The sequence below is a fragment of the Pteropus alecto genome, unplaced genomic scaffold (genome assembly GCF_000325575.1).
Source record: "Pteropus alecto unplaced genomic scaffold, ASM32557v1 scaffold110, whole genome shotgun sequence".
Taxonomy (NCBI): Eukaryota; Metazoa; Chordata; class Mammalia; order Chiroptera; family Pteropodidae; genus Pteropus; species Pteropus alecto.
The window spans coordinates 10,217,289-10,242,701 of NW_006431920.1; the positions used below are offsets into that span (position 1 = coordinate 10,217,289).

A 25,413-nucleotide genomic window follows, 5' to 3' on the forward strand; every position below is an offset into this window, starting at 1 on the left:
TGAGGGTAAGGATTAAAGTTTCGCGTTCTCTGAAACATGACTCATTCGGGCTGCCGTCGTTTGCCCTGGGATACCAAGAGACGCCGTGCCCTGTGCGTCCTGTATCTATGGAGACGACAACATGGCGGTGGTGTGAGTTTTGATCGTTGATCTCGGAGACCCAGGGAGCGGCGCGAGGGGCCAGGGAAGGTATCTGCCCCGGGAGTCCGCCTTCTCCAGGAAATGGCCAGGGATCCCCTTCACGTCCTTCACCGAGTCCCGTGGTACTGCGACTTGCGCGAGATCAGTCACACTGGGGATACCGAAGAGAAAGGAGGAACAGCTCTAAGTAAATTTAGACGGCGCGCCGTTTTTTCCACTGGTCATCTTAGAAATTTTTAGGTTGGAAATTAGTCAAATAAAGGAAGCTGAAAACGTGTTTTTTAAGGTCTTCGAGATTAGAAAATTGGATTAAAAAGCACCACCTCCTTGCCCTGTGTGTTCATAATGACTGCAAACGTGTGAATCTTCTGGAAGAGTAGTGCGGGCTAGTGTGGAAGCAGATTGTTAATTATAGTAATATAGGTTTGTCTAGGGCTTTTTCACATCCTCTATTCATTTGAGTTTCACTTCGACTTTGTGAAACTGCATAACCCTCATTTTACAGGCAAGGAGACTGAGGCTGGGGGATTTGGATAAATTTGCCCAGCTCAAAAGAATCTAAGCAGATGCTGAAACCCAGCTTTCCTAGCTTCAGAGCCAGTGCTCACTCCCTTAAGCCCTAAGACCTGGCCGGGACCAGCTTTCTCCCCCATCCTCTCATCTCTTCTATGCACTCGCTGGGAAGTTTCAGCTGTTGACTGGATACTTTCAGAGCCCCGAGTCGGGGGCCATCTGTAGAATCCCCTGAAGTCACCGGCATTAATGAGTCAGGGCAGGACTACAAGGCCATCCAGGAGCAGAAAAGTAATGGAACCTTCTTCTCTTGTCTCCTCAGCCTGCATTTCTTTGATTCCATTTGAACCTATACTTCACAATTAAAGGTAGGATCCTTAGCTGTCTTGTCTTGTGCTTAACAGGCACTTAGTTAATGCTTTGTGAATGAATGAATGAATGGATGAATGAATCTAAGATAATCCCCTCCAGAGGGTTTGGAGTTGTTACCAGTTAGAAAAAACTGAATCAGCAGAATCTTTTGCTCTGTGTGGGTGGTGGGGAGGGCATGGGAGAGTGTCCGATGGAAGTGTGTATATTTCTAAAGGGTGAGAAGCATAATGTGTTATAATAACCCCCAAACCTGAAAAGAAATAATTTTAGGCCAAATGAAAGGCAATTCACATCTAATAAACTGTTGTAAGAATTAAAGTACATGTGAAGACCTTACAACATTGCCTGGCATATGGTAAGTTCTAAATAAATGCCAATAAAAGTTGTTATTAATTTTGAGATTGTTATTTGAAGAGATGGGAAAGGATACTGAGTAGTCTGCAAAATGTACATATGTTCCAAAAAGGTATCAAATTGATGCCATCCAATATGGTAGCCACACTTGGGTGTATGTGGTGAAGGAAGTCTGCTAAAGGAAGAAGGGATTTGAGGAGACGGGGCCAAAGCCAACTGGGACCCTAGAGCAGGGCCAAGCACCCTTCTGAGCATTTGGGGAAAGCTGTGGAAAAGAGCACATGTCCATACACATGACATTTTGCATATAATTTGCCTGTAACATTTGCATATATATTTGTGTATAACTTCCAGCTTCAGTTCATCCATGGATCCCTATTTTAGAAGTTGAATCATTTATCCTTGAATTGAGTCATTATTTCAGTGAATGCTTACTTTAAACCTGGACTACAGATTGTGTACTGATAGAAGAAACCCTGACCAACAGCTCTTCAGTGTTATTTGCTGCTTCTTTGATGCTTATTCCTCTTCTTACAGGAGGCAAGACACATTCAAAGGAAAAAAATAGAGAGTAAAAGCCAGATAAAGGTAATGCATGTGCTTCAATAACTCTCACTGAGGGCTTGCTGAGAAATGCCAAGTGTGTCCATGGAGGGCTGGGTCCCTCTTCCAAGTGCCTTTCCTGAATGGTGAGTCTCTAGGCTCCCAAGCAAAGCCCTGTCTCTTGTGTTCAGGCTTGTTCCTCATGGCACTACCTCACATCTATTGCCAGAGCTGGTAAGAAGTCACTCCTCTGTGATAATGATGGCCATGACGAGTCTATTCCTCTTTTTCATGTCCCTCTGTCTCTCCTCAGCTCCAAACTGGCAGAGACTCTGGCTTAGCCAGAGTGCTTCCCTTGGAATTGTGTTCCAGGCACCTGATGCTCACCCAGGCAACGTCGATCCCTATCACAAGGACTAGAGACATGAAGGACTGCATCATGACCTCTGGATCATGCCTGAGTGCCAGCACAGTGGCCATTCCCACTGTCACTGGCAGCAGTGCAGCCCTGAGTGCTTGCAGCAGCAGTAACTCCAGTGCCTGTGTGAGGACATGTCCAGGGCAGGTGGGGCAGGGTGCAGCAGGGCCAGGGTCGGGGGAGGGTTAGCAAGATAGGGGGTGGATAGGAATCTAAAAGGAACTGACTCTCCTGTCTAAACCCCAGCATTAGACCCTGCAGAGATTGAACACCAAGCCGACTGAAGTGGTGGGAGCAGTGAGCATGACTAGGGTTGGGAGGAGAGGGGGTGAGAGAACTCTTGGAAGAAGCCAGTTGGAGGCTAATAGAGTAGCCACGAGTGCTCTTTTCCCTAAGCTCTTTTTGTCGTGACTCCTGTGACTTTGTTTGACCAATATATGGATGTTACTTACTTTTTGCGGCTCTCAGGGTTCTCCCTATGTGACAGCGCAGGGAGGGGGAAGGGGGAGGGAGGAGGGCAGTGGTCTAGGAGTGTGACAGTGGGGTATAGCTTTGTGTCTGTTGCAGCGTGTGCGTGTCTGTGTTTGTGAAGTCTTGCATCTCCTTAGATGTGATGGTGGTTGCACTTGCCTCCCTGTGGACCGGAGATCATCTCACTCCTCCATTTGTGCCATTCCCAGCCTGTTTGCCTCAGATTTACTTACTGCCCTTCCCTGCTCTGCTCTGAGTTGGCAGGAGATTGGAAAGTGGGAGGAGGGGAGGAGCCAGGATATTTCTTTTCCTTTCTCTCTGTTTTTGATGGTGTCTCCATCAGCAGTCATGTCTCCCTGTGGCTCCGATCCCCGCCAGACAGGCCTCTGGGCTTTGAGAACCCTCCACCTCCCCTAACCTAGGTGTGGTAGCAGCTTCTTGATGTTGCTAACTTCAGGGTTACTTCACTATCCCCTGTTTATGCATTACGTTCCTGCTTTTAAACACTCAGAGTGGCTTCTGTTTTTCTGATTGGACTTGACTTATACACCAACTGATATTTGTAATAAATTACCCTTGCTCACTCATGTCACCTTTTCTCCATGAGCAAATTGGGAAAGAAAATACTACACTAGCCATCTGACACTCTCTGTAAATATTGAAACTGAGAGGGTAAGCTCCAAGAGAGGAGGGATTTGTCATCCTTGTTCACTATTGTAGTCTTGGCACTTTGCTCAGTGTCTGATGCCTAATAGGTAATCAACAAATATTTGTTGAACAGATGAATATATTCTTATGTAACAATATAAAACCAACACTTGGTCAAAGATAAAATAAAATGGCAGTGAGTTGGGCCTTCATAGCAGTGATTGGTAGGAAGAGGTACCTGATTCATCTTCCCTCCACCTCGCACCCCAGGGGGTTTTCTGTTCCCCTCCGTTCTCAAATAGATAGGAGTGAGGGATCAGCCGATGAAAGGATTTTCCATTATAGATGGGAAGCGTTGGCACATGGCACCTCTGGCATCATCAGGAGCGGCCCTAAAGTCAGCACGTGGGGTGGGGGTTGGTCGCAGGCAAATTGGCTCCTTCCTCTGCTCCACCAGCCAGTTGAGGGCTGGGAGGGGGAATGGTGGAGAATTCCTGTGGTCTGGAGAAGGGCCTGGGAGAGACCGCTCCAGCTAGGAGAGGCTTCTGTAGTGAAAGGGCAGGATGGGGAGGAAGAGGAAGAGGAGGCAACCTCTGAGGGTGCGCTGAGGCACAGAACAGGCCGGCTAAGACTGCTAAGTGTGCCGAACAGAATGGCCAGATGAGGTGACCCAGGGCAGGCTTCAGGGGCAGGGTCACAGGGAAGCCATTCCAGTGATCTTGGAGGAGGTACTATCTGACTCCGGAGCCTGCCTTCCCTTCACCTTCTTGCTTTAGATCATCCCCCAGGGCCGGTGGGGGCTGTGACATAATTCGTTACTTTCTGGAAGTGGGGAGATCTTTGCCCTTTCTCTGGGTCTTTGAATCCTACTCCAATAATGCATCCTTCCTTCTCCCCGCCAACTGAACAGCCAGCCAGCCCCATGGACATTCAGGTGTGCTTCCCGAAGAAGCAGAAGAAAGTGAAGAAAAGGGTCATCTGGGACATTGAGGTGGCCGAAGAGCTTCAGTGGAAAGGCTGGAAGCTAGGGACAGAGATCACCAAGAACCTGGTTCTGAAAAACCTATCCTTGAAAATCCAGAAGATGAAGTACAGGTACGAGTACAAGGGATCAGAGACCCAGTCCCTGAGCCCCCGTACCCCCAAAGCAGGCACTCTTAAAAAACTTTTTAAATGTCTTATAAAATCAGAAAAGTACATAAAACATGCAGTCTGAAGCATTTTTGAAAGTGAAACCTCTGTGATTAGATTATTTAATGTAATAATAAGTGTCTGAAGCTCATTTTCTCCCATTATATGTCCCCCTCATTGGAACACCTTCCCAACCCATAAAGGGAACCATTACCATGATTTCCTCGCTTTTCTCAAATGGATTTACTATTTATGTTTGCATCCTTAAATGACATGGTTTAATTTTACCTTTTTATAAACTTTATATAGATGGAATAACACGGTAGGTATACTTTTTAACTCTTTTATTTTGCTCAATTATGTTTGTAAGACTCATTCATATGCAGTTACAGTTTATCCTTTTTCATTTCAGTATAATATTCCAATGTGTGCATATACAATGTATTCATCCATTCTTCTGTTGAGGGCTGTTTGGGTTGTTTCTAGTTTGGGACCATTATCGACATTCATGTATACATCCCTCATTGCCCAAGCACAAGAGTTTTTCTAGGGTAGATATATAGAAGTAGACTTGCTGTAACTTTGGACATGTGTATGTTTACTTTTTGTAGATAAAGCCTACCAATTTTCCAAAGTTACCTGTACCATTATTATTCCCACCAGCCCATGCCTCCACATCTTTACCAACCATTGCTGTTATCAGGATTAAAGTTTTTTGCCAATAATGGTAATTTGTCGTGGCTTTAATTTAATTTTTATTTCCCTGATTGCTAATACAGTTGAATGTCTTTTCATGTTACTGACCATTTCATTTATGAAATTCCTGTTCAAGACAGTGCCCATTTTTCTATTAGATTGTCTCTTTTTTTTTAATAGAAGTTTTTATCATGGATATTAATCCTCTTTGTCAGTTATTTGTTATGAATATCTTCTCCCACCTTGTGACTTGCCTTTTTCTCTATCTCGTCTTTTAAAGAATAGAAGTTTTAATTTCGAAGGAATCGAACGTATCAATCTTTTTCTTTTATGGTCAATGCTTTTTTGTATCTTGCTTAAGAAATCCTTCTTTACCCACCTAGGTTATGAAGATAGTCTCCTACAGTTGTCTTTATAGTTTTGTCTTTCATATTTGTTTTTTATCTACATGGACTTGATCTTTGTGAATGGTTCGAAATCGGGATCCAATGACATTTTTTTCCTCAACCAATTCTGTTTATCGAAAAGTTCATACTTTCTCTGATAATCTTTCCCACCACTGATGTATGTCAAGTGTCCATATATATACAGATCCAGTTCTGAACTCTCTGTTCTGTTCCTTTGATCTACTTGTCTCTCTCTGAGCCAATATCATCCTGAATTAATTAGAGCTTACAGTAAATCTTGATTTCTGGAAGTGTAAGTCTTCCAACTTCAGTCTTATTCAAAATTGTCTTGGCTATTCTTGGCCCTTTGAATTTTCATAGAAATCTTCAAATCAGCTTATCACACATATACCTAAAAGCTTTTTGAGATTTTGGCTGCAATTTAATTTAACCTATAGATGAATTTGAGGAGAACTGACATCATTACAAAATGAATCTTTCATGGATATGGTGTATCTTTATTTAGGCCTTTTTTCATGTCTCTCAATAAAGTGTAAAATTTTCTCCATAGATGTCGTACACATCTTTAGTTAGCTTTATTTCTAAGTATTTAATATTTTTGGCGATATTGTATATGATATTTTTTAAAGTTGTTTCATTTTCTGTTTGTTCCTAGATTTTTAGAAAGTCTTTTTTTTTTTTTTTTTTTAGTATGGGTGTTTTGTGCATAATCTTGTTGTGTCCAACGACCTTAAAAAATCCTCTCATTAATCCCAATAATTTTATCGTTAATTTTTTTCCCTATGTACACATTCACATTTTACCTGGAAATGACACTGCTCTTTCTTTGTCTTTCTTTGCTGAGCTGTTGGATAGCAAAGTGTCGAACAGGGGTGAGTATAGAAGGCATCCTCGTTTATGATCTCAAAGTGAAAGATTCCAGTGTTTCACCATTCATTTGGATCTTTCCTGCAGTTATTTTTTTCCTTAGATTTCATCAGGTTAAGGAACTTCCCTTCTATTTCTAGGTTGCTGAGAGTTTTTCTCATAAGCTTATGTTGAAGTTTATTTCACATTTTCAAAATTTATATGATCATTTGATTTTTTTCTCTTTTAATTTGTTAATATGGTGGGTTCCATTGATTTTCTATGTTAAACCAACTGTGTATATTTAGAGTAAGCCCAACTTGATCATGATTGAATATTCCTCCTATACATTGCTAAATTCTCTTGGCTAATATTTTGCTGATAGGTGATATCGGTCTGTAATTTTTCATTCTTCTCCTGCCGTGGTCAGATTTTGGTAACAACATTATGATGCATTGATAGAATATGTTGGGGAGTGTTTCCTTGTTTTATATTATTGGGAAGATAAGGCTGGAATTATTTTTTATCAGATGCTCAGTAGGACTTACTGTGAAGCCATCTGGCTTAGCATTTTCTTTAGGGAAGATTTTTAAATACTTATCCAGTTTCTTTAATGACGTTAGGTTGAATGGCCATAAAATTTATTGTATAATTCTTGAGTCAGTTTTGGTAAGATATGCTTTCCTGGGAATGTGTTTACTTATCTAAACTTTAACATTTATTGGTATAAACTTATTGACAATATCGTCTTATTAATGTTTGTAACAGCTACAGTATTTGCAGTTTTGACCCCCCCACCCCCCTTGAAACTCTATAGCTCTGTCAAGGTCTCTGATTTGAAAAGCATCCCTGGCATCTCTGTTCCAATCCTAGTTTCCTCCAGCTAAGTGATGGATCAGGGATTTAGTTAAATCAGGGCCGCCTTCTTCATCCTTGTCCCTGTGACCACCCTGAGCATCAGAGGTACAAGTGCTACTCCTTTGCCCCTGCATCTTTTTGGTCGATGCGCTGACATCCTGGAGTGAAGATCTGCTAGAGGAATAGTCAGATGAGGGAGGCAAGTGCTCCTGTGATAGAGCCGCTGTATTTCCCCCTCCATGGTCCCAAGGACTATGTTTTCCAGGGTCTTCTCTGGTTGCTCTGCCCTGTCTAGTTTTCTGAGCTATGACCCCGAAGTGCTTGTCTCCTGATTCTCCCCTGCAGGCCCCCCAAGACCAAGTTCTTCTTCACGGTCATCCCTCAGCCCATCCTCCTGAGCCCAGGCATAACTCTCACGCTCCCCATCATCTTCCGGCCTCTGGAGGAGGTAAGGGACAAGCAGAAGGCAGTGAGGGCACAGGCACAATGACCTCCCCCACCATACACACATCCTGCCAACTGTAGCAAAAAATTTAGTTTGGGAAGCCCTGGGGAAGCTCAGACCCCAAACTCAACAGACAGAGGAGGTTTCCGGTTGTATGGGGAAAGGCTGTGCTACTCTGCAGGCCATCAGAAGCGCCAGGTTCCTTGGCCTCTTCCTGTTCTCAAAATGCTTCCCCTCAAAAGAGGTTCTCTGGGACCAAGACAGGGGTGTGTGGTTCTTGAGTACCACCCAGGTACCACTGATCGTGAACTGCCTCTGCCCCCATCTCCACCCCCATGCTGCAGAAGGAGTACGTGGACCAACTGTGGTTTGAGAAAGCGGAGGGGATGTTCTGTGTGGACCTGAGGGCCACCCTGCCTGGCCATAACCTGACTTGCCCACCATCCCTGCAGTTGCCCACGTGTGCCGTCGGGGACATGGCCGAGGCCTGGTTCTCCCTGAACAATGTAGGGTGAGGGGAGTGGCTGAGGCTGAGGTCGGGAGAGTGAGAACTGTGATGAAGGTACCTGGGGGCAGGAGAGACTAGCTTGGCTGGTGGGGGAAGCAGGTAGAGGGAGTAAAAAGGGCTGCCCAGCATCTCTGCCTTTCTAAATCAGAGGTAGTGAGCAGAATGAGCCCAATGGCTCTGACTTGCTCTGCTCTCCAGGGACCTGCCCACCTTCTTCACCTGGGAGTTCTCCAGCCCATTCCAGATGCTGCCCACCTCGGGGCTGCTGGAGCCAGGCCAGGCTTGCCGGATCAAGGTGACTTTTCAGCCTCTTATGGCTGTCATCTACAATGTTCAAGCCACATGCTGGTACGGGGAGAGAAGCAAGCAGAAGAACAGCATCCAATTGCAGGCTGCTGGTGAGGCGCGACCTCTCACCTGGCCCCAGAGCCCATTTGCTGCACCTTCCTGGGTCTCAAAAGCTTCAGTGTGCCCTACTGTCCCACCTTCCGCCCTGGTCTGGCCCCAGTGGGACCCATACAGTAGCACAGCTTCCGGCCCTCTCCCCAGCCCTGCAGGCTTTGCCTTTTCTTTGCCTTCCTTAGTGTTGCAGACCAGTGTTTCTCTGGGACACTTATGTTCTTTGAGGGGCTGTTAGCTGGGCCACAGAGGCTCTGGCGGGTATCTCCCTAAGACTCCCCCATCTCTGCCCCAGCCAAATGCGCCCAGCTGCTGGTGAGCGTCAGGCAGAAGCGCCCAGAGGACCAGGATGTTGAGGGCTCCCAGAAAGTGCTGCACTTTGGTTCTGTGGCTGTGGGCTGCACTGCTGAGAGGCAGATCAGGCTGTATAACCCGTCGGTGGTATGTGTTCTGTGCATGTGGGGGGTGGGGGCAGGACTCAGAAACACAGAACAGGGGGCTCCTGAAACCCACCCCCGTACAGAGTTCCTCCCTTTCTCTCTACCCTTTTGGCTCTAAGCCTCACATAACCCATGTCTCTTGATACACATATGTTGACAGGTGTCCCCCTCTCCTCTCAGCTGGGGACTGGACTGGGGTATTCTCTGAGCAACCTCAAGAGCAACCCTAGGACTGTCCTGACCCCAGGACAGCCTTTATGGTACATTTGAGGGGACAAAGGTACCCCTCTGGTCGATCCCCTTCCTTCCTCCTGGTGGAGGGTGTCGCCCACACTCAAAGCTGACAAGTGGGACACAGGCTGGACACCAGCTGCCCTCACCTCTTGGCTGGGCACCTCATTAATGACAGACTTCCCCACCCTGTAATGTGACCCCTCCTATCCTCACCTGGCCCCCACAGGTGAGTGCCCCTTTCAGGATTGAAGTAGCCTCAGACATGCTAGCCAAAGACCAGGCCTTTTCGTGCCCCACGTCCTATGGCATCGTGCCCCCAGGAGAGAAGAAATATGTGTCTGTGTTCTTCCACCCGGAGACCTTGGACGTCAGAACTATGGACTACTTGTCTATTATGCCGTCCGGCTGTGCCGCCCAAACTCTGCTCAAAGTCATTGGTTTCTGTAGAGGTACTGGCAACCCCAGGACGCTGCACCTCCCTGGGACAAGAGCAGCCCATGCTTAGGATTGGGAAATGCTCCTCGCTTACTCCTAAGAGCCAGCCGCCCCCTTGCCCTTCAGCCTCGGTGTCTGCTGCCCCCTGGTGGGCTCAGGGAGGAATCATTTGCAGACACCTGGAGATCATGTTCCCACCCTCAACCTTGGTGACCTGGAGGTCTGCTCAGGCTGTTGGGGCTCCTGGCCTTTCCAGCATGGCATTCTCTCTCCAGAAGGCACCACCTCCCATCAGTAGGACCCTTTCTGAGACACCCTCGGGGAGGGAGGCTGATACTCCAGCCCCACCCAGGTGGCAGGGCCCACTTACAGGGCCTCCATCTCTGCCCAGGTCCTGATGTATCCCTGCAGCACAACTGCATTGATTTCAGCTGGGTCAGCCTCAGAGAGCACTCAGAGCAGCCCCTGTGGATTGAGAACAAGTCAGACTGCACGGCCTACTTCCAGTTTGCCATTGACTGCCGGGAGAGTGTCTTCAGCATCAGACCTACCTTCGGGACTCTGGTGGGCAAGGCCCGTATGACCCTGCACTGCACCTTCCAGCCCACTCACCCCATCATCTATTTTCGGCGGGTGGCCTGTCTCATCCACCACCAGGTGAGTGAAGACAATGCTGGCTGCTCACTCCCTGTATTCTGGAACTTCTGGGGCTGTCTGCTTGGATCATCTCCTCCAGGGCCCCAGAGTGGCTTTTGGAGCCACAGCATGGCCAGATGCACATGAAGTCCACTCTGAGTCAGGTGGGTGTGCCAATCTTGTCCTGACTATTCCAGGCCAGGGATTTTTCTGCTGCTTTTACTGGGGATGGAGGGAATGGGACCTCACCCCACACAGCACACAGAGCCAAGAGCCTTGAAGTGAGCACCTTAACCCAGGCTGTATAACCCAAGGCTGTACAAATTGTGTCCTGACCAACTGGAACCTGGCTAGGGTAGCAAGTGGGGACTGAAATCTAGCCTCACACGGACAAATGTCACAGGACCCGCTGTTCCTGGACCTGATCGGGACCTGCCACTCGGACAGCACCAAGCCAGCCATCCTGAGGCCACAGCACCTGGCTTGGTATCGCACACACCTGGTGCGGGGCCTGACGCTCTACCCCCCTGACATCCTGGGCCTCATGCTGAGTGAGAAGAAGCTGGAGCAGGATAAGAACGGGGCCCTCATGATTCCCATGCAGGTTCGATAGGCCCCGCTGGGCCCCCGCAGACAGGCTACCCCCCAGGTTCATGCCTCTTTCTCTAGCAATTCTTGGGCAGTCCTGTGTCCCCAGAGCCCTGTGGGGGTGACCTGTGTGGAACTCTTGTAGCCTTTTCCAGAAAGGAACATGCAGATAAGGGACATGCAGGAGGAATGGCAGCTGGGCCCCCACCCACCCGTCTCTCCCCACACAGGACCTGGAGGCTATGCCAGCCCCGCAGTATCCCCTCATCCCCCCCATGACTGAGTACTTCTTCGACGGCACCAGCGACTTGGCCATCTTCCCCCCACCCGTCAGCATAGAGCCCGTGGAGGTGGACTTTGGTGCCTGCCCCAGTCCTGAGGACCCTAACCCTGTTCCCGTGTGCCTGGTGAACCACACCAAGGGCAAGATCACCGTGGTCTGGACATGCAGGTCTGGCTGCCCCTTCTGGGTGACTCCAGAAACCTGCGATGTGCCCCCGCTCAAGTCCATGGCCATGCGCCTGCACTTCCGGCCTCCTCACCCCAACTGCCTTTACGCCGTGGAGCTGGAAGCCTTTGCTGTGTATAAGGTGTGTGTGTGAGGCCAGAAGGGACAGGGAAGGTGGGTTCTCTGCCCCTGAGCCTGAATGGCAGGGTGGGGTAGGAGGGGGTGCCAGAGGGGTGCTGTAGGGCTCATCCTTTCCCTCTGGAGGGAGAGCTCAGCTAGGGTCAGCCTTTGGGGAAAGTTTGGTGTATGGGGAGTAGCTCCCCGGGGCTCCTGGCTTCTCTACTAGTCCTTGAAGTAAGACGTTGTTCCTCTAAAAGAGCCATGGACAGGAGCCAGGAGCAGGCAGGGGCAGCGGGTAATTAGGCGTGTGTGGGGAGGGGCTTCTAGCACAGCCTCCTCTGGCTGGGAAACTTGGAGCACAGGCTGTCCTCAGCCCAGCCTCAGTCCCAGATGCGTGTCATTCATCTTCAGTCAGCCCTGCCCTTTCCCTCCCTTCTCAGCTCTGCCCACCCTGCTGTTCTTTCCTCGTGGCCTGGGTGCTGGGTCCGAGAGAAGAGCAGAGTGATGTGGCTGAGATCAGAGTCCCTTACCATGTGACCTTCGGCAAGTCTCTTAATGTCGTGAGCCTCGTTGTTTTTGTTTTTGTTTTTTTTAACCTATAAACAGAGTTGTATCCAAACTTTTGAGAAGTCTTTCCAAAGCCAAGTCTTTAATTGCCTCCTTTCTAATATCTTGTGAATGGGAGAATGTGGAGGTTTGTAGGAAAGAGGCTGTTGACACCTGCCTTGGCTGAGGCCAGGCCTGAGCCTATCAGATGTTTAGGTTCCATGCTCTAGCCCTGCGCTGTCTGTTACGGCGGCCTGCACGTGACCACTGAGCACTTGAAATGTGGCCAGTCCAGGTTGAGACGTGCTGTAAGGGTGAGAGACACTCTGGATTTTGAAGACTTAACACAAAAAGAGTGTAAAATATCTCACAAATCTCTTATATATCAATTATATGTTGAAATAAGATTGTAGATCTACTGGGTAAAATAAAACGTTATTGAAATTAATTTTACGTGTTTCACTTTGTTAATGTGGCTCCTAGACATTTAAAATTATGTTTGCAGCTCGCCTTTGTGGCTTGCATTCTATTTCTTTCAGCCAGTGATGCTCCAGTCACGTTCCTACACGATGCCCTGTCTTCGGGTTGCTGTGAGGATTAAGGAGCATGTTTGCAGAGTGCTCAGTGTGGGGCCTGGCACACATACAGCGAGAGGGGCTGTTATGACTGTTGTTTTCTGCACTGTCTTCCCAGGGAGCCCCTCCCTTCTGTGCCCAATGCAGGACTCCTGTAATACAAGGGGGGAAATGGGGTGCCCTACAGGATTGCATACAGGACCCTGAGCTTGTCCACGGGTCCGGCCCTCCTGCAGGTCCAGCAGAGCTTCAATAATATTGAGGAGGACTGCACCCTGTGCCCGTCCTGGTGCCTGACACTCCGAGCACAAGGCCACAGCTATCAGGCTGCCTTGGAGCACCACATCCCCCAATATTCCCTGGACACCCCCAAGGTGAGCGTGGCCCCAGCAGCAGTGGAAAGTGGGACAGGGGAGCCTGGCTTCTGCCGTGGCGTACAGATACCTCTTTCCTCTCTCATGGCCTCAGCAACCTCCCTGGCTGTCCTGATCTCCCCACCACCAGCCCTGGGGCTCTAAGCCAATCGAGGGCGCTCTCCTGGGCCACATCACTGGGACTGGGGAGAGTCCGGGGCTAGGACCACTGGCTCTTGCCTGATCCATCTGAATACTCTCTGACCTTCTCAGGTTTTAAATTCTCCATCTCCTTTATTTGTCTATCCCCTGTTTACTGAGTACCTGTTAGAGGTACCACCACCACACCTTGAGCCCCTGCCCTTGGGGATGACCCAGGCCTGGGTGAGAAAGCTCACAGAGCCGACCCCTTGGATTAGCCTCTTCAACGGGGAGTCACAATTCCCAGGCCTCTCCTCTCTGAGGAGCAGGGTGACATGGGGCTTGAAAGCACAGACTCTGGAGCTGGACAGCCAAGTGCCAAGTCTGGTTTCTGCGTCAGTGATGTTATCGGTCTTTTCACTTGTCTTCACTACCTTCATGCCTCATACTGCTGGTAAGGCACCACTTTTGGAGAATGTACTTGGAGGCAATCTTGCCCTCTACCAGCTACACTTCTGCTCAAGGGTGCCCCTTCCCAAAGACCCCTCTGACTGCAGAGTTCTCCTCACTGACTCCGTCTTCCCTTTCCTTTGGCCAGTTCCTCCCAGTGGTGTGTGGTCTTTACTGCTGTCTAGCATACTCTGGGCCTGTGTTGCTATCCTGCTGCCTCACACGGTGTGCTTGTCGCCCAGCTGGATGGGGCGCCCTAGCCAGTGACTTTGGGCCTTGCGTTCTGTGGCCTGCTTACCTCTTAGCCTGGTGCTGGCCATACCCTAGATGCTTAAAGAGTGTTGCAAACTGGGATTGCTGGGGCTTTCCCTTTTTCAAAGTGGATTCCCCTCAGCCACCTGCAGGAGAGTCACCTAGGAGGGACTGCTTACCCAGAGCTTTTGGAGCAGGATCTCTGAAAGTGGGTTCTCCAAAGGATGGTGTGAGGGCACCCTAAAACGAAAGAACTCTTACTTAACCTTGAAGAGGGGTCTTGGAGGCCTGAGTTTCCTGGGGCCAGTTCCTGTGTTCACTCCATCTTCCTGTCTGTAGGTCCCCTGGAACACAGAAGCATTTTTTGGTGCTAAGCTGTGGCCTCCACACAACCCAGTCGATGCCCTGAAGCCATTCCGTGCTTCAGGGCACTGACTGGGTTGTGTGCAGGCCTCTTGGATTTCCTTGGACATGGCCCCACCCGCGCCCGCATGTACTTCCCTGAGTGTGTGTGTCAGAATGTGAGGGCGTGTGGGTCTGAGCGCGAGTCTCTCTTCTCTTGCACCACAGCTATTTCCTGCAGTGTCTCCCAGCGAACCCTCCTACCGCAGCCTCCTCCTGATCAACAAAGGCTCCATGTTGATGACCTTCAACTTGGACCCCAAAAGCAGCTCGGAAATCTCCCTGAGGCCCACCTCAGGCCTTGTGGCCCCTGGGGCCCACCAGATATTCCTCATCTGTACCTACCCCAAGGGCAACTCTTGGAAGCAGCACACTTTCTACTTGCAGTTCAACTTTTGCCCGCAGTATCTCAAGGTAGGAGGGAGGCAGGGCCCTTGGGAGTGGGCCGTTATTGGGAGTTGGCCTTTAAAGTTCACTTAAAGTAGCTAAGGGGTTGCTCCTCCTCCAGGAAGTGGCGTGGCAGCGAGAAGACCCCCCCCCATGCAACATTTGTGAACAGCTTTCCCAACCCTAAGGGCCCTGCCTGTTCACCTCTTGGGGTCTGGGACAAGAAAAGGGGTACAGAAGTCCCACAGGAAGGAGCAGGGGCAATACAAGACTCTTATCTGCAAGACTCTTATCTCCACCATCCTTTGGAGATGAGGGGTGTTTGGGGCCAGGCCAGGGAAAGGGTCCAGGGTGTGGACCCATGTCTGGCCCATGAAATGGTCTGCACAACCTGTCTCAGTCCTTGAGTTCAAGAACCATCTCCTCAGTCAGTCCCAACCCGCTCTGCCTTCGATACAAGCTGCCCGTGCCCAGGTTGGTGTAGGGCCTTTTGTTGCCCTCTCCAAGGTGGAAAAGCTACCCACTGTGGCTTTCTGGACATTTGGGGGCACCTGGGCTGCAGGGTGAGGTCAGGGCACTTCCCTTCCTCCTCTGGCCACAGGAGGTGAGCATGCAGAGCCGGGAGGAGCCACTGCAGCTGAAGCTGGACACCTATAAAAGTGTCTTCTTCAAACCCACCCGGGTAGGCTGCTCCTCCACCAGCCTCTTCACCTTCCGCAACCCCACGCGTCTGCCCCTGGAGTTTGAGTGGAAGATCTCCCAGCAGTACCAGAAGATGCTGGCCGTCCAGCCCGCCAGGGGACTTATCCAACCCAACGAGAGCCTCGTGAGTGCCCTGCCCTGGGTCCCCGCTGTTCTCACCCGCACCATCATCTCTTACTCATGCCTAATCAGGCCAGGCTTATTATGTGCACCTTCCATTCGATCCATAGTCACCTCCCCCAGCCTCATGAGTAAGGGCGATTACCATGATCAGCACCTCTCATTTTGCACAAAAGAATTGAGACTTAGAGAAGAAAAATCCATTTGCTAAGATTATAAATCAGAAGGTGCAGAGCTGAGACTTAAACCAGGGTTTCTGATGCCACTGCCCAGGGGCAAGTCCACTCTCCCTCTATAGTCCCCCAAACTGTGAGATCACGGGGAGGTCGTTTGCAGCAGGTAGATTTGGGGCCTAATGGATGGCTATCATTAAGGAGTTGTGGAAGGGGACTCCTAGAGGTCACAGTGGCAGTCTGGAGTGGGGGGTCACAGGCTAGGACACGAACTAGCAAACCCTCATCCTGGTCTAGGGCCTTATAGACTAGCTGGAAGGCCAAACTTGGGCCACAAACCACCAACACATGGTGTCTGTAAGAATCCAGGGGTAGTAATCAGCAAGATGAGAGACCACACAAACTCCGGAGTTAGGATTGAGAGGCTTAGGGAGATAATACACGATGTGCATAAAGTGCCTGATACGAGGTAAATACTCAGAAAGGGTTCCCATAGCTTGATATCCTGCAGTGGGACTTCAGACGGCCAGGGACCTGGGCGGGGGGTTCTGGAAGACCCCCCCACACAGGGATCATCTCTGTGACCCCAGATGCTGACATGGATCTTCAGCCCTCTGGAGGAGACCAAGTACTTGTTCCGAGTGGGGGTGTGGGTCTGGGAAGCCGGCCTGCCCCCGAACGCTAAGCCCTCCACCACCACCCACTACATGATACGGCTGGTGGGCATGGGCATCACCAGCAGGCTTTCTGTGAGTGGGAGAACCTGAGTGGGTTGGTGTGGGGAGCTGGGAGCCAGGGCACAAGCCAGGGGGCCCGAGTCCAAGAGGCCAGGGGATAGGAGCCCTCTGGCCCATGGCCCACACCCCTATACCTGCTCTTCCTTGGGGATTCTCTAAGGCCAGAGGGATGGGAAAGCCAGGGCGGTGGGCCTGGAGGAATTGGCCCTGCTCTTCCTTGGGGATTCTCTAAGGCCAGGGGGATGGGAAAGCCAGGGCGGTGGGCCTGGAGGAATGCGCCCCCCCCCACACACACACTGGCTGACTCTGGCCCTCAGGCAAAGGAGAAGGAGCTGGATTTTGGGAATGTGATGGTGAACAGCAAACAGTCCAGGTCGCTTGTGCTCCTGAACGAAGGCCACTGTACCCTCTATTATCACCTGGTCCTGGAGCAGTGCAGCCCTGAGGGCACTGACAACGAACCCCTCGGTACTGGGCCCGGCTGGGGCTGGGGCTGCGGAGATGAGCAGTGAAGGGCACTGGTTAACACCATGGTTTGGGGCACGCAGAGCAGGGCTTAAAATTTGGTGCTTCCACTTTCTAGATGTGTGGCATTGGGCTGGCCCTCTCTGAGCCTCAGTTTCCTCAACTGTAAACTAGTGGCACCTACCTCACAGGCTGCAGGTGCCAGTGACACAAGGATAGGTCCCCTCCATCTTGGTCTGGGAGGAGGGATTCTGCCTTCCAGTTTCTGGCTCAAAGCCTGCTCTGCTGGCCCCAGGGAGGGTATCTGGGAAGGAGCAGGATGAGAGGCAGGGCCTCTCTGGCCTACACCGAGGGCCTCTCTGCCCTTGACTCCACCTGGCTCATCCCTGAGCAGCTCTTCAACTGGATCGCACAGAGGGGAGCATGCCACCCCGGTCCCAGGACACCATCTGCTTGACTGCCTGTCCCAACCACCGGTCCCAGTACTCCTGGACCATCAGCTACTCTCTCCTCTCCCGCAGAGGTACCTGGGTCACCTGGCATGGAGAGCCAGTGCCTGAAGGGAAGGGGAAGAACTGTGTGAGCAGGACTTGGGTGGGGGAATTTGGAGGTTCCAGACAGAGCTAGCAGAGTGAATGAGAGTGTGCTAGGGTGCACATTCGGGTGTCTAGTGTGCGTGCCTCACACCAACCACCTCTGTCTGTGTGGGTGTCCGTGTATGTGGTGCCTGAGCTGTAGAAGACTCAACATGAAGAGTTTGGAGCTGTGTTGATTTACTGTGAGATCTTAGACAAATCCCCAGCCTCCCTGGGCCTCAGCTTTCTTCTCTGTAGAATGGAGTTATTCCCAGCCTGCCCTGGGGCCGCTGGGAGGCACCAGCACAGCACAGAAGAGTGGCTCAGAGTGTGGACTCGAGCCAAGCTACTGGGGAATGGATCCTGGGCCCCGCGCTCATTAGCCATGTAATCTTAGCAAATTGTTTTACCTCCCTGTGCCTCAATTTGCACATCTGTAAAATGGGGGTAATAATGGCATGCAGGCAAGGAAAGGGAAAGAAGTACTGATACAGGTTACCACTTGGATGAACCTGGAAAATATGCCAAGTGAAAGAAGCTGGTCACAAAAAGCTGCAGAGTGTATGATTCCACTTCTATGGAACATCCATAATGCGCAAATCTATAGAGACAGAAAATAGATTAGGGGTTTCCAGGGGTAGCGGGGAGTGGAGAATGGAGAGTGACAGCTACTTGGTACTGGGTTTCTTTTTGTGGTGATAAAAATGTTCTAGGATGAAATAGAGGTGATGGTTGCACGACACCGACTATGCAAAGAACACTGAATTGTCTGCATTAAAAGGGTTAATTTTATGGTACATAAATAATGTTTCAACAAAGCTGTTTGTAAGAATTAGTTTGAATACGAGTAACGTTTCACACTGAATACAGCGGTGTGTGCAAAGCACTTAGGACTGTGCCTGGTACACGGAAGGGTGAGACAAGGGTTGGCTGTTGTTGGAAACGTCCGAAGCCTGGGAGACACCTGCTGCCCCTGACAAGGGTCTGGGGGCAGGTTGCCCAGGGGTCCCGCACGCCCTGCCCCAGAGGAGCTGGGAGGTGAGCTCACCCCTCTCTTCCACATCCCTTTCCCCCAGATAATAAGGTTGGGGAGAAGCAGGAGCTGTGTCGAGTTTTCCTGACGGCCGTGTACCCCTTACTCTCCATCCTGGATGCCTGCTCCATGGGCAGCACCGAGGGCATCACCCGGCAGCACCTGTGGCACCTCTTCTCCCTGGACACGCTCAACAGTTACTTGACACGTGACCCCACCCCCTTGGAGCTCACCTACAAGGTGCCCACCCGGCATAGGTAAGCCGGGCCTGGGGAGGGGCAAGGCCTACCTGGGGATGTTTTTGGAGCTTTCTGCCCACACACCCAGCACCAGGCCCTGTCCAAGAAGTGGCTCTCTATCTCTCCCCAAATTCTTGCCCATCCCTGGAGGGGCCTGGACGAAACAGGGATTGGCTTGAAGTCTGAAGTGGTAGCCCACTCTGCTCCTGGGTCCCAGAGTCTCTAATTCCCATTTATAGGGAGATGAGTGCCAGCCACTCTGGGAGGGCCCCACTCTGGGAGGGCCCCACTCTGGGAGGGCCCCACCCTGTCCCCATCTCTGTCTCTGAGTCTCTTTCTCTGCTCCACACAGCACAAGCCAGATCCCCCCCATCTTCACCCCTCTGAAGCTTGACTTCAATTTTGGGGCAGCGCCAGTAGAGGCCCCACCCTCCGTGGTGCTCCTGGCCCTGAAGAACAGTGGAGTGGTGCCCCTGGACTGGTATGGCTGGCATGGAATGGGTGGCTGGGGGGCCTGGGAGGCAGGCGCCAGAGGCCTCCTCTTGCTGGTGGTAGGCCTGGCTGCCTAGCGTCTGTGAAGAGCGGGTCCCCCACTGATGGGCTGCGGAGGCCAGGATGGAATTGGGATTGCCCAGCAGGATGCAGGGCCTATATCACTGGCTGAGATGTGTCAATAGGCTCAGAAGTGGTGATTCCAGTGGAATTACCTGCTGGTGACTGGCATGGTTATCTCAATACTTAATGAATGAGAAGTGTCCATTGAGCATCTGCTACATGCCAGGCACTGTGCTTTACAAGACCTTTCTCCTCCAAGCCTCATACCAAGCCTGTGAAAAAAATCATCCTCTGCTGATTCATTCGCAGACAGGAGGCTAAGGAGGCTAAGGACTCAACCAAGACCACTCAGCCATTAGTAGGCAGAGCCAGGTTCAAACCTAGATTCATCCAACTCCAAAGCCCCCACCTACACCAGTTAGTCAGCAAGACTTTGAACTGCTCTCACACACTAGCTGCTATGCTGGGTGCTGGGGGATCCCTGACAGACCCCTAGTCCAGCGGGGGCCAAGCCTGCACTGGGGTGAGTCGAGGGTCTCCAGCGGGGACAGACAGGGATCTGCCGCCACAGAACGGTGTCAGGGAGGATGCTGTGACTGAGTAAAGCTGCTCGGAGCCGCAGGAGGAGTAAAGGCTGGCCACAGGGCAGGCTATGCTTCTCCTCAGCCCTCCGCACTTGGCCCTCCCTGTGCTTGGCTTTCCTCCCACTGGGCCCCGAACTTGTGCCCAGTAAACTTCCCTTTTCCATGTCAGGACTTTTTCTTGTCTTTCTCCCTGTTTCTGCCACGCGCCTTGATATCCTAGTAAACTTCCTTTTGATGACTTCCAGCTTCGTTTGGCTAAATGGAGGTGAGAGAGACATGCCCCCATCTGGGGTCAGGCTTAGAGAGAGAACCAGGAGTCTAGCCTGGGTGCGGCAGTGAGGAGGAGAGAGGAAATATGCAGGCAGGACCACTGGGGTCTCTGGACCCTTCCTGCTTAAGCAGAGAGTCCTGGGGGAGGGGGCTGCATCATTTGGGGTGCGATGGCTGCCTCTTACTCTCTGGATTGTCCCACCCCTCCCTGAGCTGGGGAAGCTATGTGGTTCCTGTCTGAAAAGGGCCGGGACTTTGAGTAACTGAGGATTCCTGGCCCTGAATCACTGAGGAAGCTTGGCAGGCAGGGCTGCCGGCCTGATGGGGAAGGCTCAGGGTCTGCTTTGAGCTCCGGATCTGCTATTCACTGGGCTCGTTGAGTGGCCGGGAGCCAGGTCCTATGGGACTTTGGGGTGGGGGCAGGAAAAGCAGTGTCGGCTTGTGTCCTGGCATGGAACAAGGTATTTGGTGGAGTGTGTGTGTGTGTGTGTGTGTGTGTGTGTGTGTGTGTGTGTGTTTGTGTAGGAGGAGAGAGGAATATGTAGACAGACACAGACCAGCAAAAGTATGTAAACTAATTTGAATAATATGGTCAGATTATTTTTGCTACACAGCAAGCCCGTTTGCACTCTCCGTGGAGAGGGTCCAGGTTGCTGGAAACAGAGGCGGGAGGAAACCCAGGCAGAGTGCCCGTCAAGCTGGGCCCATCCATCAGGAGATCATTTGAGGTTTAGGAAAGGCAGTCTGTGCTTCTTCCAGGATTCCAAGCACAGGGAACCTTCCCTGGATGGCTTGACTCTCCGGCTTTTTGTGTTGTGTTTCCTTTCCATTCCTTAGAAGGCTGTTTTTGAAAATTCTAGTTGGTCTCTGCTGAGCTTATAAAGAACAAACTGAAGGTTTTATTCCTGCCAAGACCAGCAAGAAACAGGGAGTGTGGACTTGGCCTGGAGGTGGCAGCAGGCAGGACAGACAGAGTGGGAACCCCAAGGATGAGGCGCGCATGGGGAAAACGAAGCCACATCGTTGCCTGCGCCCTCCAAGCCTTCTCCTCTGACGCCTCTGCCCTTGGGCCTTGCGTTTAAGGGAGATTAAACGTTAAGAGACCCGCAGCCTGGGCAGAGAGGCAGAGGCTGCAAAGCGCCTTCCAGCAGAGTGCCTGACATGTAGGCGGGTAAGAGGAAAGGACACTGCTTAACAGGAGTGTTGATAGGGAGGGAGGGACAGGCCTCGGATGCAGCTAGGGGAGGCTGGCAGTGGCCAGGTCTAGGCCTTGGGATACTCCTTCTGAGATGGGGGGCAAAGACATGATCTACTTTCAAGACCTGGCACTCTGGTCTGGGGTGTGGGGGGAGAAACTGATTAGCAGCTTGAGGCAGGGGGACAGGTGGGAAGACTGCTGCAGTGCCCAGATGGGGAGCCACACGCGAGGACTAGCAGGGGAAAGGGGCTCGGGAGTATTTGGAGGGAGACTGGGTGAGGACAGTGAGGGAGATGGAGGTGCTTCAACTATCTGGTTGACCCCAAAATAGCAAGATCTCCACTTTTGCTGCTTGCTGATCAATATCCCCAGATAAAACAACAAAAGCATTTTATTCACCTGTAACAAGTCAAACAATAAAAAGGTGATGGGAAAAAAAAAAAAAAACGCTCCCCAGCTCCCTCTCCAAGTCCACCCTGCTAGGGTGATGAGGGTTTGGAGCGTGCCTCCGCTCTTAGCATTTGTACAACATATAGACCTGCAGACACGGTGACAGGGTTATTCTGTTTCTCTTTTATTTTATTTTTTTATAGTATTGATACAATACTGTACATATTACTTTCTGCTCAGGGTTACATCAGTAACATTTTTCACTCAGCATTAAACCAATAATGTTCCCTTCAGATCAATACACACAGTTTCAACTCATTCTGATTGTTGCATAGTATTCCGTAACATGAATGGCCCATAAGTTATTGAATCGCTTCTTTATTGGATGACATTAGTTGTTCCCAGTGTGTTGTTTGGTTTGGTTTTGCCACTACAAAGAAAGTTGTAGTAAACATCCGTGTGTGTGTGCATACACATGCATTTATTCCTGCAGGTTACTTCCCCAAAATAAAATTTCTGAGTCAAAGTGCATATACATTTTTTTTATTCTAAATTCGTACACCAAAAGGTGGTAGCAGTTCCTTCTCTCCCTACACCAGACCTGCTGGGGCATGTGTTCTCCACCTATCTATGTGTGAGGGTGTCTCTTCTTTCTAAACTTACCAGCATTAGAGGTAATTTTTTTTACACTCATCAGTAGTATATAATCAGGCCACTGTCCACAAATTTGCTAACTTTTTTTTGTTTTGTGTTTTGTTTGTATTGGCTGTCAAGTTGAGTTATCTGGACACAAATGAGGATTAGTATTTATTATATTTTTTATGGAATAGTTATTTTATCTTTTACATAGTGCCTGCTCAGTAATTTTGGTAATTTTTAAAATCAGGTGGTTGGGGTTTATTTGCTTAATGATTTAGAACAGGTTTTCTAGGTGTTTTTTCTTCTTTTTTGTAATAACTACTGATCCAGCTATTTGTGTTGAAAATATCATCTATGATACGTAACTTCTGCTTACTTTCTTAATGGCAAATTTTGCTAAGCAGGTCTTTAAATGTAAATTATAATTTATCTGTTTCTCTTTACCTACTCTGAAAGCACAAATATATCCTACTAATTGTTTTCTACAAGTTTTTCTTTCAGTTAATTATTTAACCCACCTAGAATTGTAGACTTACTTTCTGTTGTGTAATAAAGGAGAATTTTATTTATTTATTTATTTACTTACTTACTTACTTACTATATGTTTAGCGAATTATGCAGGCAATATTTATTGAAAAGTCATTTTGCTTTGCTAATACCATTATATTATATATTAGGTCATATATTAGGTATCCACATATACTTTTTTTTTTTTTCTGGTATCTCTGTTCTGTCTTTTTCACATTTTCAATGTGAAAATATTTAAGATTGATTCAAGGGGGTTTTGATTTGCTTTCCAGATGTGTTGGCCATTTTTCTTTTCCCTCTGACTGCTCCCTGTTCATAGCCTCTGCCCAGTTTGGGGCCATCTCTGTGCCAGCTCTCCGAGAGTGAAAGGGTCTTCCTTTTCAGATTGTGGTCTTGGGACCCCTTTATCACCCATTTGGTCAGCTACTTAGAGTGCAATGTGTACTTTGCTACATTACAAGGCATTTCAGGGGCATTGATCTATGCCCAGCTATGCTTCAGATTCCAGAGCACCAGACCTGCTGGGGCATGTGTTCTCCACCTTGTGCCCAAGCTGACCTGCACACTCTCTCTCTCAGGGCCCTAGCTGCTGCTGCTGGCATTCCTAGGTGCCTCATATGTTTTGTCAAAGAAACTTCTCCAGAGTTAATGGCCAGCTCCCACATATATAAGTGACCCCACTTCCTGTTTAGTCACCACAGCCCTGGTTCGGTTCCTGGGTTTAGGGGCTACTGTGAAATGAGAATCCACAACAGTCAAGTTTGCTCAGCCATTCATGGGACAGCTTGCCAAATGGGGAGATGAAATGGAGAGGCACGGAGGTTTCCAGCTCCTGCCTCTCTGTTCTGACTGAGAGACTTCTCTCCTCCTGCTTTTCACCCTTTCCCAGGGCCTTCCTCTTTCCAAGTGACCAGCAGATCGACCTGGAGCTATGGGCAGAGCGAGCAGAGTTTGACTGCACTGAGCTGCACCAAATGCGCGTGCAGGACAATTGCATATTCTCCATCAACCCCAAGGCTGGGAGCCTGAGCCCTGGGCAGGAGCAGGCCGTGGAGTTCAAATACAGGTGCTCCCCCACCCCACGCGCCCTGCACTTCCAGTCCTAGAGACTCCCCCTTTCCCCTAGCTCCTGGAGGAGGCTGGCCATGCACTGTGTGACTCCATGTCACCCTGAGTGGATACCACCTTGGGAAGACCTGCAGGGGAAATTTAATTTGCCCCATGCTGTCCCAACTCAGGGGCTTCCACATACTCTTAGGGGCTAGCGGGCTCAAAACCACAGGTCTGACCATTTGTTCTCCCACTTGTCCTGGGGTTCCGTAACTCATCTCGGACTTGTCTCCTCCCTTCCAGCCACCTGTTTGTTGGCACCGATCGCCTCCCTGTGCTCTTCAAGGTGTCCCACGGCCGGGAGATCCTGGTAAGGCCCCAGCTCTGGTCCTGCCCTGGACAACTGAGAGAAGAGCGGAGAACTGTGTCTCCCAGGCAGCTGGGGGCTGGATCACTCTCCTAGGTGCTTCATTTCCTCCCAGGGGAGGATGCTACTCATGAGCTCTCTATTTCCAGCTAAATTTCATAGGCGTGACAGTGAAGCTGGAGCAGAAGTACGTGCACTTCATGTCCACAAGCCACCAGTTCATCCCTGTCCCCATCGGTAACCCACTGCCCCCACGGCAGGTCAGTGGTCTACTTCGTCCTGGTCACAAGGGGCTTAACCGTTGATCTTTATATATCTGCATCAGCCCTTGACAGGGTGACAAAGACCCTGCCCGCTAGAAGCCTTCACTCTAAGAGGCTCAACTCTGAGATTGGGCAAGTAGGAGAGACCCAAGGCAAGGGGCTTCAACTTTCTGGTTCGAGGCCGCCTTCCCATGCAAAAGAAGGGATTTTCTTCTCTAGCACAGGGCTCTTCAAACTTCTTTGACCATGAATCACACTGATATATATTTTGGATAATAACTCAGTACATACATACGCATACAACTGAAACGGAAGTATCACAGATCAGTACATGTACTACTATATGCAAAGTACTCTGTTTTCTTTTTATTTTATTCTGTTCTGGTTTTTTTTTTTTTTTATGCTGGACATGACCCACTAAATTGGTTTCATGACCTGCTTACTAATAGGTGTCAGCTACAATGAAATTCATTGGTCCAAGAAGGATATATTTCTTGAATGTGAAAAACTGGAATGTGAATTCTCATGAAGCTATAGGATTTTCTTCTTTATTACTTGAGGGAAATCAGGTTTCCTTGCTCTGAAATCGTACATTGGAAATCTCCAAGAGGGGAACATAGTATTCTCCCAAACAGTTCACAGCCCTGACATTTTTAGCCCTTTAGAAGTCCTTATTGTTTCTGTGCAGGCATTCAGCCTCGAGGCAGAGGAATGGGCTTCTGGGACCTGAGAGGGGGACCCCTAGCCCTGAGCTCTGTTCACTTCCCT

General features: G+C 49.9%; 1 protein-coding gene across 1 annotated transcript in view; it reads left to right on the forward strand.

Moving 5' to 3' along the window:
* The first annotated feature begins 107 nt into the window (after window positions 1–107).
* The window catches only part of CFAP65 (cilia and flagella associated protein 65), a 33,146-nt gene continuing 7,840 nt past the window's right edge, over window positions 108–25,413 (forward strand). The window contains exons 1-24 of the mRNA XM_025043198.1: window positions 108–328; window positions 977–1,022; window positions 1,918–1,968; window positions 2,296–2,461; window positions 4,371–4,555; window positions 7,744–7,846; window positions 8,188–8,354; window positions 8,550–8,749; window positions 9,046–9,191; window positions 9,651–9,873; window positions 10,251–10,516; window positions 10,899–11,099; window positions 11,314–11,679; window positions 13,015–13,146; window positions 14,539–14,784; window positions 15,359–15,583; window positions 16,343–16,501; window positions 16,807–16,957; window positions 17,349–17,477; window positions 18,606–18,819; window positions 19,154–19,282; window positions 23,855–24,031; window positions 24,319–24,385; window positions 24,532–24,642. Coding sequence (XP_024898966.1) covers window positions 2,303–2,461; window positions 4,371–4,555; window positions 7,744–7,846; window positions 8,188–8,354; window positions 8,550–8,749; window positions 9,046–9,191; window positions 9,651–9,873; window positions 10,251–10,516; window positions 10,899–11,099; window positions 11,314–11,679; window positions 13,015–13,146; window positions 14,539–14,784; window positions 15,359–15,583; window positions 16,343–16,501; window positions 16,807–16,957; window positions 17,349–17,477; window positions 18,606–18,819; window positions 19,154–19,282; window positions 23,855–24,031; window positions 24,319–24,385; window positions 24,532–24,642 — 3,756 coding nt within the window. The 5' untranslated portion in view covers window positions 108–328; window positions 977–1,022; window positions 1,918–1,968; window positions 2,296–2,302. The remainder of the gene's footprint in view (window positions 329–976; window positions 1,023–1,917; window positions 1,969–2,295; window positions 2,462–4,370; window positions 4,556–7,743; window positions 7,847–8,187; window positions 8,355–8,549; window positions 8,750–9,045; window positions 9,192–9,650; window positions 9,874–10,250; window positions 10,517–10,898; window positions 11,100–11,313; window positions 11,680–13,014; window positions 13,147–14,538; window positions 14,785–15,358; window positions 15,584–16,342; window positions 16,502–16,806; window positions 16,958–17,348; window positions 17,478–18,605; window positions 18,820–19,153; window positions 19,283–23,854; window positions 24,032–24,318; window positions 24,386–24,531; window positions 24,643–25,413) is intronic.